Source organism: Ctenocephalides felis, unplaced genomic scaffold, assembly GCF_003426905.1.
Source record: "Ctenocephalides felis isolate EL2017-DRISC unplaced genomic scaffold, ASM342690v1 CF-g0.4_SCAFFOLD_00845, whole genome shotgun sequence".
NCBI classification, from domain to species: Eukaryota; Metazoa; Arthropoda; class Insecta; order Siphonaptera; family Pulicidae; genus Ctenocephalides; species Ctenocephalides felis.
This window is the reverse complement of record NW_020536999.1, coordinates 29886259-29902473: the sequence shown is the minus strand read 5'-3', so window position 1 is coordinate 29902473 and position 16215 is coordinate 29886259. Positions and strand designations below refer to the sequence as shown.

Genomic DNA, 16215 nt, shown 5'->3' with positions numbered 1-16215 from the left:
TATATATAGTTAGCAGACTGTGGACTAGATTACCATGGTCTTGGAAAGGTTTCTACAATGACTTTCCTTCATTGATTTTTTCAGCTAAATGCATCAAATCAGATGTTAAGCTAATATATATATATATATGCAGTTAGTATATTAAGCTTTAAGCAAAAATATATATTTTTTTTTGCGATTACCTGCTAAATGATATAAATAATCTTGAAAAACAGAAAAACTAAATGTTATATATAATACTAATCACACCAATTATACTAATTGCATCAATAATACCAATATCAAAAAAGTACTTTCGCCATTTAAAGTATTAAATTCATATCGGATGGCTATGTTTGCCAAATATTGATCGAATGACAAATGCTATATATAAATGAAAATTTCCACATTCTAATATCATTGACAGAATTCAAAACTGCGCAGGATGTTAAATCATGCCGATAAATAAACTTCTTGTTTCATGTAAACTATATACTGAACTGCTTATAATAATATACAATGATAAACTGAAATAATATTTCCGTGAATTTCTATATTAATAAAATGTGATTAATAAAGTAAATAATCACTAATAATATACAATGATTCTTAAAATAATTGTATTAAAACCACCAAATAAATATAAATATTATTAATTTAATTTTAACGAAGTACTGTTGATAGATGATACAATCCATGAACAAATCTAATGCAACATACAGGTTGGTGCCCATGATCGAATAAAACCTGGAAATGATTTCTAGCAAAAATATTTATTAAAAATATTTTTCTGATAAACATGCGAGAAATATATATTTCAACAGCATAGCAACATCAAAATTAGCAAAAAATGATGTTGTTTTTAACAATTATATTAAATATTGGAAATATGTTAGTTATTAAAAATTTTTAATCTTTAAGGTGCATGTGTATGAGAAATGTTTATTCATTATTCACGGCCTGTTTTAAATATTTTAAAACAATTATATTTTTAATAAACTGCTTTTATATCAATATTTCGAAAATAATTTATTCCGTACATGGTAACATAGCCTGAGAAACATGATCAGTTACTAAAAAAAATCAAAATATAATACTTGAGATATGAGGTCTTTAAACTCGATTATTCTACATGCATGTAAGTAAGCAATTTTAAATAAAACATCACACTTTTATAACTAATGCAATAATCATTGCAAAATAATGAGTAAGCATTTCTTTCAAAGCGAGCATTATGTAACAATAAAATAATTTAAATATATTTTATTAGTGAAATTGTTGAAGGAAAGTTGTGAAATGCGCTGATGGCAGGATGCTATCGATGTAAAGCTGAGTTCATATTAATAAATAGAATAGTTTGATAAAAAATAGATTGAAAATATTTTTTTTATTTCCTTATTAGAATACTTTCATACTGCTTTTATGTATCGATATAATATGTATCACAAAAATTCAATGAAAATTATACCAATTTAAATTTTGTAGGCAAAAAAATTGTTACTGTATTTTTATATTACAAAAATTTTATTTAAATTAATTGAAAAGATAAATTAAATAAAAATATCATGGCGACAATTTTTTCTAAATATTTAGCAAAACTATATTTTAGCAATAAATATTTTGAAAATGTTTATAGATGTATAAAATTTTAGAATCAAAGTAATAAACTACGTATCAAATATGAATATAAAATAAATCACTCAAAAATGTTGATTTGACCTCATTAAATTCGAAAGTAATTTAAAAAAATGAAATATTGATTTAATTTTTTTTAAATATTCTGAAAACGTGGATCTATAACTTTTTTTTAAAATTAGAGAAGTAATAAATATAAGAAAATTTTTATTACAAAATATTTTTTATATTATCATTATATTCGATTTTATTTATTACATTCAGACATAACAAAAGAAGTATTTTTAAAAACAGAATAAGTGCATTTTCACGCATTTAAGTATTTTTGAAAATTAATTAAATAACACAAAAAGAAAAAATTCTTCAAAAATCTACAATTCTAGGAACTTTAACCAGAATCGAAAATAGCTGTTATTCATTATTCTATTTATTTTTAAATAAGCAAGTAGAAATAATATCAATGTTTATAAGTTTATGTGCTAATATTAAATTTTTAAATAAAAAATGAAAAATCATATTTATATAAATAAATTAACACCTACCACATCCATCACATATACTTCTAGACTCAAAAGAATAAAATTAACCCAATAGCTTGAAGATAGTTTTTACTAGTATTGTTTTAATATAATGAAATATTATTATTATATATCAAATATATGTCATGAACTCACTAGCATAAGGTGTACTTCTCAATAGCCTTAGAAAAATTTTTGTTTTCCAATTAGGGAGCGTCCATTAATCACGTGAGGTTCTTAGTGCGAGGGGGGTTTTACAAAAAATCACGAAATATTACGTGGGGGAGGGAGGCATATAGTAAGATATTACGTGTTTTTTATTTTTAACATGAAATTTAGAAAAAATCCAAACATTTAAAAAAAATCAAAAACTGTACAATTTTTTTTCGTAACTAAAAATACACGTGATGTTTGTTGGGGGAGGGGGGGGGGTAATTTTCAATATCACCATGTATCACCAAGTGGGAGAGAGAGTCCAAAAATCCTTAAAAACAGGCTCACGTGATTAATGGACGCTCCCTAAGGGGTAGTAATGTTTTAGTGGGAGGGGAGGTTTGACAAAAAATTACAAAATATCACGTGGGGGAGAGAGGCATATAGTACAATATCACGTGTATTTAATTTTTACCTGAAATTTAAAAAAAAATCCAAACATTTAAAAAAAATAAAAAAAATTACAATTTTTCTCGTAACTAAAAATACTCGTAATGTTTGGTGGGGGACGGGGGATCCAAAATTCCTTAAAAAAATAGATTACGTGGTTAATGGACGCTTTCCTTACTGAATATTTTTACAAAAATTTCTAATTTATATTTAAAAAAATTCTAAAATTGATTCTTGTTTAGTGATTACCTGTTAGAAAATATCCCTACCTTTTTGGTGATACTTTTTTGAATGAGTCAAAAAAGTTGAATGAATTCCAAAAAAAAAATAGTATCGCACGCACAACACTTTTGTAATTGTCTGTACTCCTGAAAATACAGGCATGGTGATTCAAAGTGCGTCCGCGTTGCACCGACATCTGACCGTAGAGTAGTTCTCAACTAACTCCGCAACGGTATGGTATGGTCTTCCCAACTATATCGTAGTACACAATAAAATCCAACATGTTTGCCTAATTTCAAATTCGCATGCCGTACATGACATCCGACTATTATTTCTATCTCTCTACGTGTTCGTAATTTAATAAAAAAAATATTATTTAATTCCATTACTTGGTCGTTAAAATTTGCCGGTGTTGTGATTAAATTGGTTAGGTTTCCGTTACCACTCACTATTATTGCATCGTAAATCAAACGTGTGCCTTCTTTGGTAGCAAATTAATTAAAATGATTTTTTAAAAGTGAACTGTTAGTTGTTATGTAGCTTCTCTGATTGTGATTGTGTGTTTAAGGTGGAACTGCAAAAATTCAAAAATATAATGAATAGTGGTGCATGCTTTTAGATTTCAATTGTGCAAGTTTCTTATAAGGTAATAGAAAATAATCATTTATATATATATATATATATATATATATATATTATATATTAAGGGCATCTGTGAAAAAACACCTATATCTAGCTTAAGGATTGTGACAATAGCCAATAAGCATTTGTTAGTCTATCTTGGTTTATTAAATTGTAATTTTCAAATTCTTCAAGTAAACTTATGTTCTTATATTAAAATTATTCTGTGTAATATATTGTATCATATTTAGTTTTATTTAACATGTTTATACAAAACAATGGTGTTTCTACAAAATATTGAAACAAATAAGAATTTACTACTTCTTCAATTTTTCTATTTTTTATTTAAAACTATATTATTACCATAGTGCATTAACTCTTCAAATTCTTATCTACTTCTCGCACATAAAATTTTTAGCACTCCCAACATAAGGTATTTGCATGTGATTAAAATTTGCATTAATTTTTTTTAAGGCGATAAAGTATTTCATCTTGAATATGCATTATATTAGTATAATCCATATATAAATTGGATAACATACTATCATAAAAATGCTTCCGTGTATTAATTTAATAATCACTATACAATTGCACATTCTTTTAATTGCAGTATGGTATTATTAGGCACAAATTACTATATCTTTATTGGCCCCACTTTGCCAATATCTGTAAATTAAAAGAACAAATTCAAGTTTCATGTTGGAATCAATAAAATATCATTATTTTAATATATCGAATGGAAAATAAAATAATATAATATAAACTACTAATTAATTTTTGCAACATTTTAATACCTTGTCTATTATACTTTAGAGTTTAGACAATGGTCAAGTATCAAATTTGATAAATGTCTTAAACTGAACAGTTGTAAACAATTTTTATAACAAATATTTAATTTTTCAAATATCTTCATCAAATAGAACGACCATATTGTAATTTTACTATCTTGAAGCTAATGTTTTGAATTCTTCATATTAAATTTTTTATCTACAGTTTGTAATTCGCAAAATCAAACAAATTCGTATCAAAACAATTTCACGTGTTTGTTTTGAAAAAGCTACAATATCAGTCTTTAACCAAAATAAAATGTATGACGAATGTCGATTAAAATGCGATATTGCCAGTTCAGTGTTAAATAAATGATTTATCATGGATTCAAGGAATGTTATCGCTTTATTGTATTATTAAACTTTTAGAAATTTCAAAACAAACGAATTAATAATAATAATATTATTATCGCTGGTTACTATAAATATGCGCACTTTCTTATGTCGTATCTCGGATAAAAACATAATACTGTTCAAAACAATTTTATTCTAATATATGGGTCAATCAAATATGGATAGGCCAACCGATGGGTCGCTTTAAAAAAAAAAAAACTACTTAGTTCTAAATTTCATCTCAATAGGTCATAGGATTCTTTCTGATTGCTGTTACAAATATATCTATGGCCTCATAGAATAATTTATTTTATTAATTTTTTAAAAGAGAAGTTTACGTTTTTGGCAGAAAATGTGACTTGCTATTTTTAATATTAATTTTGCACTTGGGAAACTTTTTACCTAGAATGATAACTGTGAAATAAATATGAATTGTGTAATATTATTTAATTAAATTAAAATAATTTAATTGTTTAAGAACCTTAAAAAATTACTTTACTGTTACCATTTAATGTAGATATATATTTTCATTTAAAATGGAATAGATTTTCCTTTTTGAGTTTTTTTTTGTTTTACTAGTATAGTGCACTACACGTTTCCCATAAAATGCAGTTTTATAGTGTGGCAGCCGCTTTACGGCGTCTGTGCAAGTCGCAGCAAGTTTTATAACGACATTAATATTGATTTTTCTTTTATGACTCACATGCAGAAATTCATTTTAATATCATTGATAGAAGGGGGTCTTGCACGTGACGCGGAATTGGAACAACCCTCCGGTCAAGTTGAAGCCGTTAAATTATATAAATGGGGTCGCTAGAGACGCTGAACTATATGAAGAAAAAACTTGTTGGAATGAAGTATATAAATTTAACAAAATTTGCTAATAATATAAATAAATAAAACTAAGAAATGTAGTTAAATTTGCTATTTGTAACTTTTTATATTAAATATTTTTTGCAAGTACGGCACTGTTTGCTTGAAGTAGCGTTATTTTATAATACCTTTGTCGTTTTGTGATACAATATACGTCAAACTAGTTTCTTCTGATTTCATATAAAAACACATTTTAAACCAAAAATTCTTTCATAGAACAATGCCTTTTATTATTTTTTTTAACTTCCCGTAGGATTAATCGCCAAAAATCGAAAATGAAAATTTTTATATATCTTTACGTTTCAAAGGTTTCTGAATATTTTGGCATACATTAGAAAAAATGGATATGTGTGTGTGTGTATGTGTGTGTGCGGATACAAATTTTTGTCGACGATTTCGGGAACACCGATCAACCAATTTGAATAATTCAAAAAACGTTCGATTCGTATTGATAAGGAAAAGTGCTGATTAGTTTTTGGCAAAGGGAGGTCTAGCCGTTTCGAAGATACGGGCAAAAAGTGCCAAATACGGTAACACAGTTTTTAAGAGAAGGAGCGTCCGATTTTAATAACTCAAAAAATATTTTACTTGTATTGACAAGATGAAAAACTGATTAAATTTTTGGGGAGGTAGGTCCAGCGGTTATGGACTCTCAATAAAAATAAGTTAAAAAAATGTCATTTGGCGGTCAAAAATGTTTATTGGACTTATGTACATCAAATTATCAGATATTTTATAGAGATTTTAATAATGTGTACACATTTTGTGTAATTTTTTTGGGTTCCGTACCAAGATTTTTAATTACGGTACGGAAGTTCCAGCAATTTGCCTTAATGCTCGAAACCATGCACCCCACTAGTTTATTAAAACTATTATAATAAGTGCTTTGCCTAATTCTGGAGATTAGAGCCTTGGCCTTTTAACCAGAAGGTTTCAGATTAAATACCCATCTTGCTTTTGTTTTATAATATAAATATATAAATGTTTTAAAGAAAAATTACAGCTTGATTTTTAATTCGATGCATCATTGCTATGCAGTGCAAAAATCATTCAGTATTAAATAAATTCTAATAATAAAATCTAGTTGGGCTATGTGGTTAAGATCTTTAAAGCAGCTCATAGAATTGTAAAGTTCTAGTTGATGTTCGAAAACAAGAAAAAAATATTATAAAAACCAAAAGTACATTAATCCATTCCACTCGCGAATTCCGAGATGCATATGAATTTTGCCGCCGGAGTGGCGGCAACCGAGTGGAAAGGGTTAATATTCTATAATTGGCACTATAAAATGTTGTATAGTAATTAATAGTACGGTTATTAATCACTAATTTGCTAATATATGAAAAATCTAGTAGTGGTAAAAAGACATGTATATAGTTCTAATTGGTGTTCGAAAACAAAAAAAATATTATAAAAATTGAAAGTATATTAACATTCTATAATTGGCAGAAAATCATATCGATAATATAAATGAAAATGTTGTATATAAATTATTAGTACGGTTATTAATCACTAATTAGCTAATATATGAAAAATCTAGTAGTGGTAAAAAGACACATGTATAGTTCTAATTGCTGCTCGAAAACAAAAAAAATATTATAAAAATTAAAATATATTAATATTCCATGATGAACAGTGAAGCCAAACGATAATAAAAATAAAAAAGTTTGTATAGTAATTATTACTATTTTAATCACTAATTTTCAAATTTATGGAAGATCTCGTGATAGTAAAAAGACGCATGTAAATTACTGTTCAAAACCAAACAACAAAAATAAAAATCAAAATATATTGGTTGAAAAATTTTGTATTTTTTTTTAAATTTAACACACGTTTAAGTTATTTCTCTGCATATTATTCTATAATTGACTATTAAAATTACCGCATATGTTCTTTATAACGTCATACCGTTTTTCGACTTATAGTCAATTAGCATAAAATTATAACACAGTACATATAATTTGCTAATCGCGTTTTGTTTCAATAATTGACCCAAGCACGTAGAAAGGTATCGGATATCTAGAACAACCGTAATATAATTTTGATGATCAATTCTAATTTTTTTATTTTGTTTGATTTGTTTTCAGTTCAGATTGTCACGCATCGCGGATCACCTTAATTTTTTGACATTAAGTGAACAATGTTCATAGAAATGACGACGGGACAATTTTGTTCTTGGGATCAAACGAACGAAGTCTGTAATTAACGGTGCTTTTTGTGTAGGAAGCTGATCAATTTAGTGTTTTGATGAATCACGAATTGTGTCCCTGGCAAAAAAAAGGTTTTGTGTAAAATAATGCAGTTATTTCAATTCTATGATAACACAGAAACACGGTTCTATTGAATTTAGTGTAATAGCTGAAAATAATTTGTATAACATTATTCAAATACCTGTATAAAATTATTCAAGCGTTTCAAAAAAACTTATTTAAATTTTATTTGTAATCTCGACATTTCATGTCATTCTGAATCTTTACCCTACAAAGCGCCTAGTGGAATATGTGGAACACCAACCTCAATCCTTCCTATAGCCATAAAACTATGATTAGCGACATTTCTTGACATCTGTATGGCATGACATTTAACAATGTAATAATACAAATTTTCACCAAAAGGTTTATCTTTATTTCTATAAGTTTTCCTCATCTTCTGAAAACCAGTTACAAACAATATATTTTTGTTACATATTAAAGAAAAACTAAGCCTTGTAGGGTTACAATCGTTGAAATTTTTTTGGCGGTTTTAATGAAACCGAAGTAAACGGTTCTAATAAAACGATCCATCTAAAATATGGGCCTGGAGAAGAGTTTTCCTATAAAAATTTACTGATAGGTCAGGTTCTTAAAACCAAATTATAATAAACATATATCACTATTCTTGTGTCGTTGCTTACCTATTGAATGATGAACATATATCAATTGACTTATTGTTGTTTTATAATAATTTATTACCATCGACTCACTGTTAAATATTATGAGATTTTTATTTCACCATAGCAAATTATTTCAATAGTCACTCTATATTTGTAATGTTCGATATATTTATAGCTTTTACTCTAAATTTCTGGAATTATGACCACATTGCGAAAGCTTTAATCTTAGCAGACACTTAACATGCATTTTCGTTAAAACCGATTTTGATAGTTGATGAAAAATAATATGAGGAGTTAATTTTCACTTGCCTCATAAATAATTCCAGCTTTCCGGTTTTATACATCCTTAATTTAATGTCCAGCGATAAACTGTGATATTACACAATTTTTTCGTTAACATGGCAAGCACGAAAATATATAACATCTCAGAGGCAAAATTTATTATAGAAACAGCAGAACATTCATTTAGATACTCTCGGAGATCTCGAGATATATTCTTAAACGCGCATTCCGACTAATTAAAAGTTTTTTGTTCCTTGTTCTGTGAGTAATTTAGTAGAACTTGAAAATGAATAATATGAATTACTTGGACAGCGTGTCTTTTCGTGATAGTTTTATTATCAAAGTAAGTCGTTTCGCCTGATTGGTTAAGTAAGTCCCAAGGTTTGGAGTAAGTCCTTGGTTCATGGGAGCGTTTTACTTGTGTGTAGGATATTAAAAACTTAATTGCTCTACATTGTCTTTGTCACAATTACGATTGTTACAAAATCTGTAGGATATATATATATATATATATATATATATATATATATAACGCTTATTAAATCGAGGTCGATATTGGAAAAAATTCTGTTAAATACAGAAATCTGTTATGCTTAGTTCTTTGTGTAGAGTTCGATTTCAAAACAATTCGCACATGACTGATTTTACATGTTGTATCATAACTATTAAGCAAATGTTGAGCTGTATTATATACAATTTTATATAAATTATCACGTATTGTATAGAACTAAAAGGATTGTTGGTTTTATAACACTCCACAGCCGCTGATCTTAATCGAATAATATTTATTACTTTACAGTTAAAACGATTCTCTCCATGGTACAAGAAGTAGTATTTTCGGCCAATGGCTGGTTCAGATTTATTTTCACGAAAAATTTTCGTGATAATATTAGCCCTTTTATGCTCGGCACGAGCTATGAGTATGATCGACAATCATAGGTAAATCTTACACTACTTCTCTTCTAAATATAAATACATATATATATATATATATATATATATATATATATATTATAAATTAGAATTTTGTTTTTTCTTTATTTTTATTAATAATATGTTTGTCCAAATTCAAGCTTGGAAGAAAAACAAATCGAGGAATATTACCTAGATCATGAAGTATCAGAAATGGAAGCTTTTGCCGCAGCAAGAAGTGCTGATATAAGTATGCATTATATTTATATATTTTATTTATATATTATTGTAACTGAAAAAATAAAGCAAACATTATAGCTAACTATAGTTTACATTTTCAATATCCATGCATTCGTCAAATCTCCAATAACGTAGCAAAAAGATTTGACTTACACTAACATAGTACCTAGTGATATTAACATTTATTAATTAGATCAATTAGTTAAAAATATTTATTCATATAGAGTTTCTGAACTGTTAATTGCTACTGACATAGTCTCGATGATTCTTAAAGAAATGGGTCAAATATTTTAGTACGCAGTTACTCCAAAATTACATGCGGATATTTATTAATAGTACTATATCCATTAAAATAAATTTATATAACATGGTTTTATCTATAATTTTTTCTGCACTCACTTAATAATTTTAATGCATTTAATGAAATCAGTACATTGTAATTTTCAATTTTATTTTAGTAGTAATTATTAGTATTAAATTATTAATAAAATATTATTATTCAAGATGAAAGTCCAGTTGGTTGCAAGACTTGTACTGTTGATCAATTAATGTACTGTTTCGGTAATGGATTACTGAATGACCATTGTTGCTGCGATAAACGCTATGAAGGTGAATATTTTATTTTTTAGATATAATTGCAAGGTTATGAATTCATAACAATATGCATACTTATGTATACATTAATGATATTAAGCATAAAGTCAGTATTTTTAAGCAAGCTTATTGTGTTACTGGTCCAGTCATTCTTATATTAAAGCGAAGCTGCATCAACAGGAATTAATGATAATCTGTAACAGAATTACTTTCGATCGTTATATATAAATATTGAATAAGATATATAGAATAACTTAAATTTATATGAGCATGTACCAATCAAAATATTTCAGTTTCATATTTCTCACCCAATATTTCTGACCTATCTCGATAAATTTGATAACTCACTTGGCATTGCGCCCAGCTCGATATAGGTGTGCGATATGTATCAAAATACTATTCAAATAATGATTTATGAATATGCATTATGTCATAAATAATTCAGTACTTTGGGCAAGGTTCTCATCAACATATTTCGAATGAAAGAGTTCATTCATGTTTTTTTTTACTTTATACAAAAATTATCAGTTTTGGAAATACGTTTACGAATCTGTATGTTTGCTAACAAGGCACGTTTATCGATAGCCTATTCGATTCCTAGAATTCTGTAAAGGAAATTCAAGACGCGTCGTTTTAGTGTTCAATACTAGCCTTGAGTTCATTGATCGTTAATAATATGATTCAGAAAAAAATGAACATATTACTAATCAATCCAAAGGTTCAAAACGTTTAAGCTTTCCATTTCTCAAAAAGGCTTAGAATCCGTCCATTAATCACGTGAGATTTAGAAAATTGGTCGAGTTTGACAAAAATCACGAAATATCAGATGGGGAGGGGGTACTTGTAAGATATCACGTGTATTTATATTTTACTTGTATTAAAAAATAACCAAAAGATTTCCAATAATTTTACCATTTTTCCTAGGTACTAATAATACACAAGATGTTGGGTGGGGCCGGGGGGTTAATTTTAAGTATCACTATGTATCTTTAAAAATCATCGATTACATCCAGGGGTGTAAACTTAATTTTATGTCTACTTGTTATTTTTTATATGGAAACATACTTTTACTCTTCTTATTCTTTTATTTAAATTAATAGTAATACTTTTATCTTCGTAATTTATTTGAAGTTAAAATGTAATTATGTTGAAATTAAAAATATTTTACTGAAAAGATATTGAAACAGAAATTACAAATAAAGTTTTCTAGTATATCGAGTCCTAGTTTCATTCAAGCAAGTTCGATCGAAAATCTACTCCTTGTAATAAACATTATTATATCCTGATATATTTATTCATCAACGCTGCTTATTTTATTAACTATTGAATTTCATAAACAAAAGAAATGAATGTTGTTTCAGACATGTCAAAACTAATAAATAAACTTACTTTGTAATTTGATTGAGGAAAATGGTCGGGCGCTCAAGTATGCTTTGATTTGTTATTTTTAAAATAAGTCATGAGACTTCTTGATCAAGGATATTATTTTTGAATAATAGCATCTGAGAGCTGTAGTATATATATATATATATATATATATACATATATATATATATATATATATATATATATATATTATCACTCAAGGGATACATTTCATATTGTTATAATATATCGCTCGTGATATGCGTCATGTCTCATGTTGCATATGTAAATAATTCTTAAATTTATCAAATTTTTGTTGTAATAAATATCAAATATACAATTTTTCGTGAATCATAAATGATGTTTTGTTTTGGCTATGCATTCTTCATTGTGACCACAAAAAAAAAAAAAAAATGTTACGGTGATACTATACATTGTTTTACAATGTACACGTTTGCAATTAGGTTGTGTAGATTATTTATACTATCAATTGATACATCTTATATGAATATGTATAATACATATCGACAAATATAAAGCAAAAACATTTAATATTAAAAAAATGCATAGTTTTTTCATTAAAGAACATTAAAAATTCGCAAATTTGCAAATTTTATTATTGTCATTACCCAATGCATGGATGAGTTGCCTAGATAATAACAGAGGATGTATTTACGGTATAATATTTTTTCTACTTTTGCATAAATGTCCTTGACTGCAATAATAAATTACTCTAATAACCAGTACGGCACAAAACAAGCGGTTTTCAATTTCATGAACATAACTGCAGCAGAATTGAAAATTATTGTGGTGCGCTTGGTCACGAATCATGCAAATCGGGAAAAGACTCTTAAATAAGGTTTAATATTTAAATAAATAGAATAGTTTTTTAATTAAAGCAATATATAAAGATTTATAAAAAAACTTACTTGAAATTTGCAAGACTTGATGACATATGGAAAAACTACATACCCTTAAATTAACTTCTTTGCCATTTGAAGCATCCTTGCATTCATAAGTTTTCTTCAATGATCGATCAATGACGATCAAAGTCTGTGTTTCCAGTAAATTTATCATGTTTTTTTTAAATTTTTGAAGACTGTTCAATTTATTCGGCAAATTTTAAAATCAAAAGATCATCGCCATTGAGCTTTTTTGGCTAAGTTTAATAAAATATTCTTCGCCTGGGAAACCCTGGGAAACTTAACTATTCAAATTCTCAGATCGCCGAAATTGTCGTTTTTTTAATCCTTATTATTTTGATAATTGAGACGCTTGTAGGGCAGAGGTCGGAGCTTAGGTCTTGCAACCACACGGTTTTGAGCTTAAACCTGATATCAAGCAGTAGTGATATACATTTTTCTTTAAATATAAACCTAAATATGTGTAAGGTACATAAAAATAGCCTTCCGGAAAATTGCTGCAATATATTATATCACACTTTATGAGTAGTAATTTCACCTCAAAGAAAAAGATATTTCTGATAGTTGTTGCAGTTGCTGTTCTGATACGATTTTTTATAAATTAAGCTTGTGTGAAACTTTAACTTCACACATATATGTTATTATTTAACAAACACCTATACGAAAATAGTTCTAAAATATATGTGAGTTTTATAATCAACGAATTTTTCAGAAACTTTGCCGTTCATACCACATTCTTGCTATTTATCGTCCAAAACATGCACTTTGCATGCGGCTAATTGCGGCGAATATCATCGGATCAAAAGGTGCTGCTGCGATTCTCCTTTGAAAAAAAAATGTGAGTAGAAAATAAATTATCACCATCAGTATATAAATCAGTACTTATTTATATATCCATTTTTATTAATCGCTTTAAGTTATATTTATTATTTATTTGTATAAATTTTGAAATACCCTAATTTCTTTCATGGTGTATATGTTTTTCAGGGAGAATTCGATCATCAGCCAGTCCAAAAGCAGTTCCAAATAATTTATTGATGACAGCCATAGCAGCTTTAGGTGTTAAGTTATATGTTGCATGTATATAAATTTAATATATTATTTTATGTCCAAGGCATAAATTTCGTTATGTAGAGCAAATATTGGTTAGAGTTATTGTCTTTATAAAATATGCGTGAGAATTGTTGAAACCAAATGATGACAATGTTATACCAAACTGATAGAAAATGTGATAATAAATTATTATATTATACTTAATATTATAAAAGTATTTATGTATTTTCATAAAAATACAAAAATTATGTAAATGATTATAACAGTCAAAACAATGTTTTATTCATTAATAATTGGATATTAGTTTAATGAGATACATTTATAAGCAACTATTTATATCTCAATGAAGTATATAATTTTCTAATACCATGCAATTTAATATTACAAATAATTGTAATTTTTAAAAAACTAGGGCAAAACCTGATTATCGGATTAATATATTCGCATTGATGACTGAATTCAAAAAACTGCTCCAGGCGGTTTGTCACTTACAGTTAGAACGTTGAACTTATATATTCAGACCCAGTCTGAGTTGTGGTCTGTTGATCAGTTACAATTCAACGGTCAAAAGAATCAGTAGTTTTTAACATAATTTACGTATTTAATAATTCAAAATGCAACGAATCTATATGAAATTCTTCCAAATATTACTTGTTTTCGTTATAGTTTTACTGAATAGAACGAGGTCACATGAATTGGGTGAGTACACAAGATTTTGGTACTAATATGACTTGTGAAACTGTTAAGCTTTTGAACATAGAAATAATGGACCCAAAATGTTTACAAATGAAATAAAAATTTATAATTTTTACAAGTATTTTAATCTTGTTTGCTTCAATTTTTGGCACATATAAACTTTTCTAAATAAAAAATACTTTATTATAAAATGGTTTGCATAGACATTTCTATATTAGCTTTAAAAAATATAACAAGAGAAATAAGTAGCGTGAACAACTTCCGTTAATTCATCATAAGATTAACTTATTAAAGTTTTGCATTTTTTATTGCGGCTTACCGTTAATCTGAAATTTCTTATACATATAATATATGTAAATAATAATTATTATATATATATATATATGTGTGTATGTGTATGTGTATGTGTGTAAACCATGAGGTGCCCTAAATATTCGTCATAGAACTCACAAATTTTCGTTTAATTCGCTATTTAATATTATTTTTTATCATCAATGTATGAAGTTTCGAGAAATTTAAATTTATCAAATTTCTCTATATTAAATTTTTCATAAAATGTTAGTAACGACTTTTATAGTCGTTACTAACATTTTATGAAAATAGTATATAATGATATACTATTAATAATATAAAATAGTATATATAATAATATAGTTCTTTCTTTATTTGCAATTTTTTACTACCCATTTTCTAGGGTCCCCCCTCTAACACCTTGACCTCAAGCAACGCGTTATTCTAGGTTAAGATGCGATACTCAATATATTTTTGAAGAAAAACAGCATTTGAAAGAAAACGGTGGATATTTTCATAATATACGTAGATCAATGTTATTTATATTTATTCATAATTTCAAACCCTGTAATATAATTTTTAAATTAGTTCCAGATAGTAGTGATCTTCCGTTGAAGGAAGACAATTTGGAGGTTTTGGAGGATTGAATCCAAGCGCAGGTGGTGGTTGTCCTCTATGTGATTCTTCAGTCTATAGTTATTGCAGTCACAAACTTCTTCATGACTCCTGTTGCTGCGGAGACCCCTATTGTAAGATCATTTAAATCAAGCTTCAAAAATTTTTAAAAATTAAATCAGAATTTAAAAATTTTATTTAAAATGGTTTTAGTTCGATTGCCCTATCAGTGCCAGTTCACAGACTGTGGTTTCCTGTATGCCAATTCGTGCCAAGAACATCGTTTGATAGCTGGATGTTGTTGTGAAAACTATGGCAAGAAGTGATCTCTATACGTGATTTTTAATGTTAAGTATCAACATCATAAAAAAATAAAAGGAATCCGGGCAAACTTCATTCACAGTTTTTTCAATTAATAGTACTAATGATATCTAAAAATCATAAAAATTATATGCTGCTAAAGAATTTATAAATGTTTTTGTATTAAATAACTGTAATGAAAATGGTCTGATATATAATATTTATTACTTTAATGTTGTAGTGTTTATATAATTATAAAAATAATTTAATAAAAACATTTCGAATTTCTAAATTATTTTAAATTACAAAAAATAATATATTCCTGATTTATAATTACTGATAATTACGTAAATATAAGTAAGACATTTTCAATGAGATTGTAATTATGTAATTAATATCTCGATAGTATTGAAAGTATCTTTACTTAAAAAAGATAAATGTTAAAATTCCAAATAATTTAT

At 26.9% G+C, this 16215-nt stretch overlaps 1 protein-coding gene across 2 annotated transcripts; it reads left to right on the top strand.

The window, feature by feature from the left end:
• The first annotated feature begins 3288 nt into the window (after positions 1-3288).
• On the top strand, positions 3289-14010 carry LOC113363940. Of its 2 annotated transcripts, none has more exons than XM_026606418.1 (6): positions 3289-3603; positions 9565-9704; positions 9839-9927; positions 10422-10526; positions 13512-13637; positions 13787-14010. In XM_026606418.1, exons 2-6 carry the CDS (start codon positions 9610-9612, stop codon positions 13885-13887), a joined length of 516 nt encoding a protein of 171 aa, XP_026462203.1. In that variant the 5' UTR covers positions 3289-3603; positions 9565-9609; the 3' UTR covers positions 13888-14010. The 2 variants fall into 2 exon arrangements, with proteins under 2 accessions (XP_026462203.1, XP_026462204.1); XM_026606419.1 differs by lacking the exon at positions 3289-3603 and adding an exon at positions 7780-7892.
• Positions 14011-16215: the final 2205 nt, after the last annotated feature.

Excerpts from the sequence above, each read along its gene's own strand:
- LOC113363940 (XM_026606418.1), top strand. The coding sequence starts at position 9,610 with ATGGCTGGTTCAGATTTATTTTCACGAAAAATTTTCGTGATAATATTA. Across the intron at positions 9,705-9,838 it reads AGTATGATCGACAATCATAG|CTTGGAAGAAAAACAAATCG; the intron begins GTAAATCTTACA and ends TCCAAATTCAAG. Across the intron at positions 10,527-13,511 it reads CTGCGATAAACGCTATGAAG|AAACTTTGCCGTTCATACCA; the intron begins GTGAATATTTTA and ends CGAATTTTTCAG.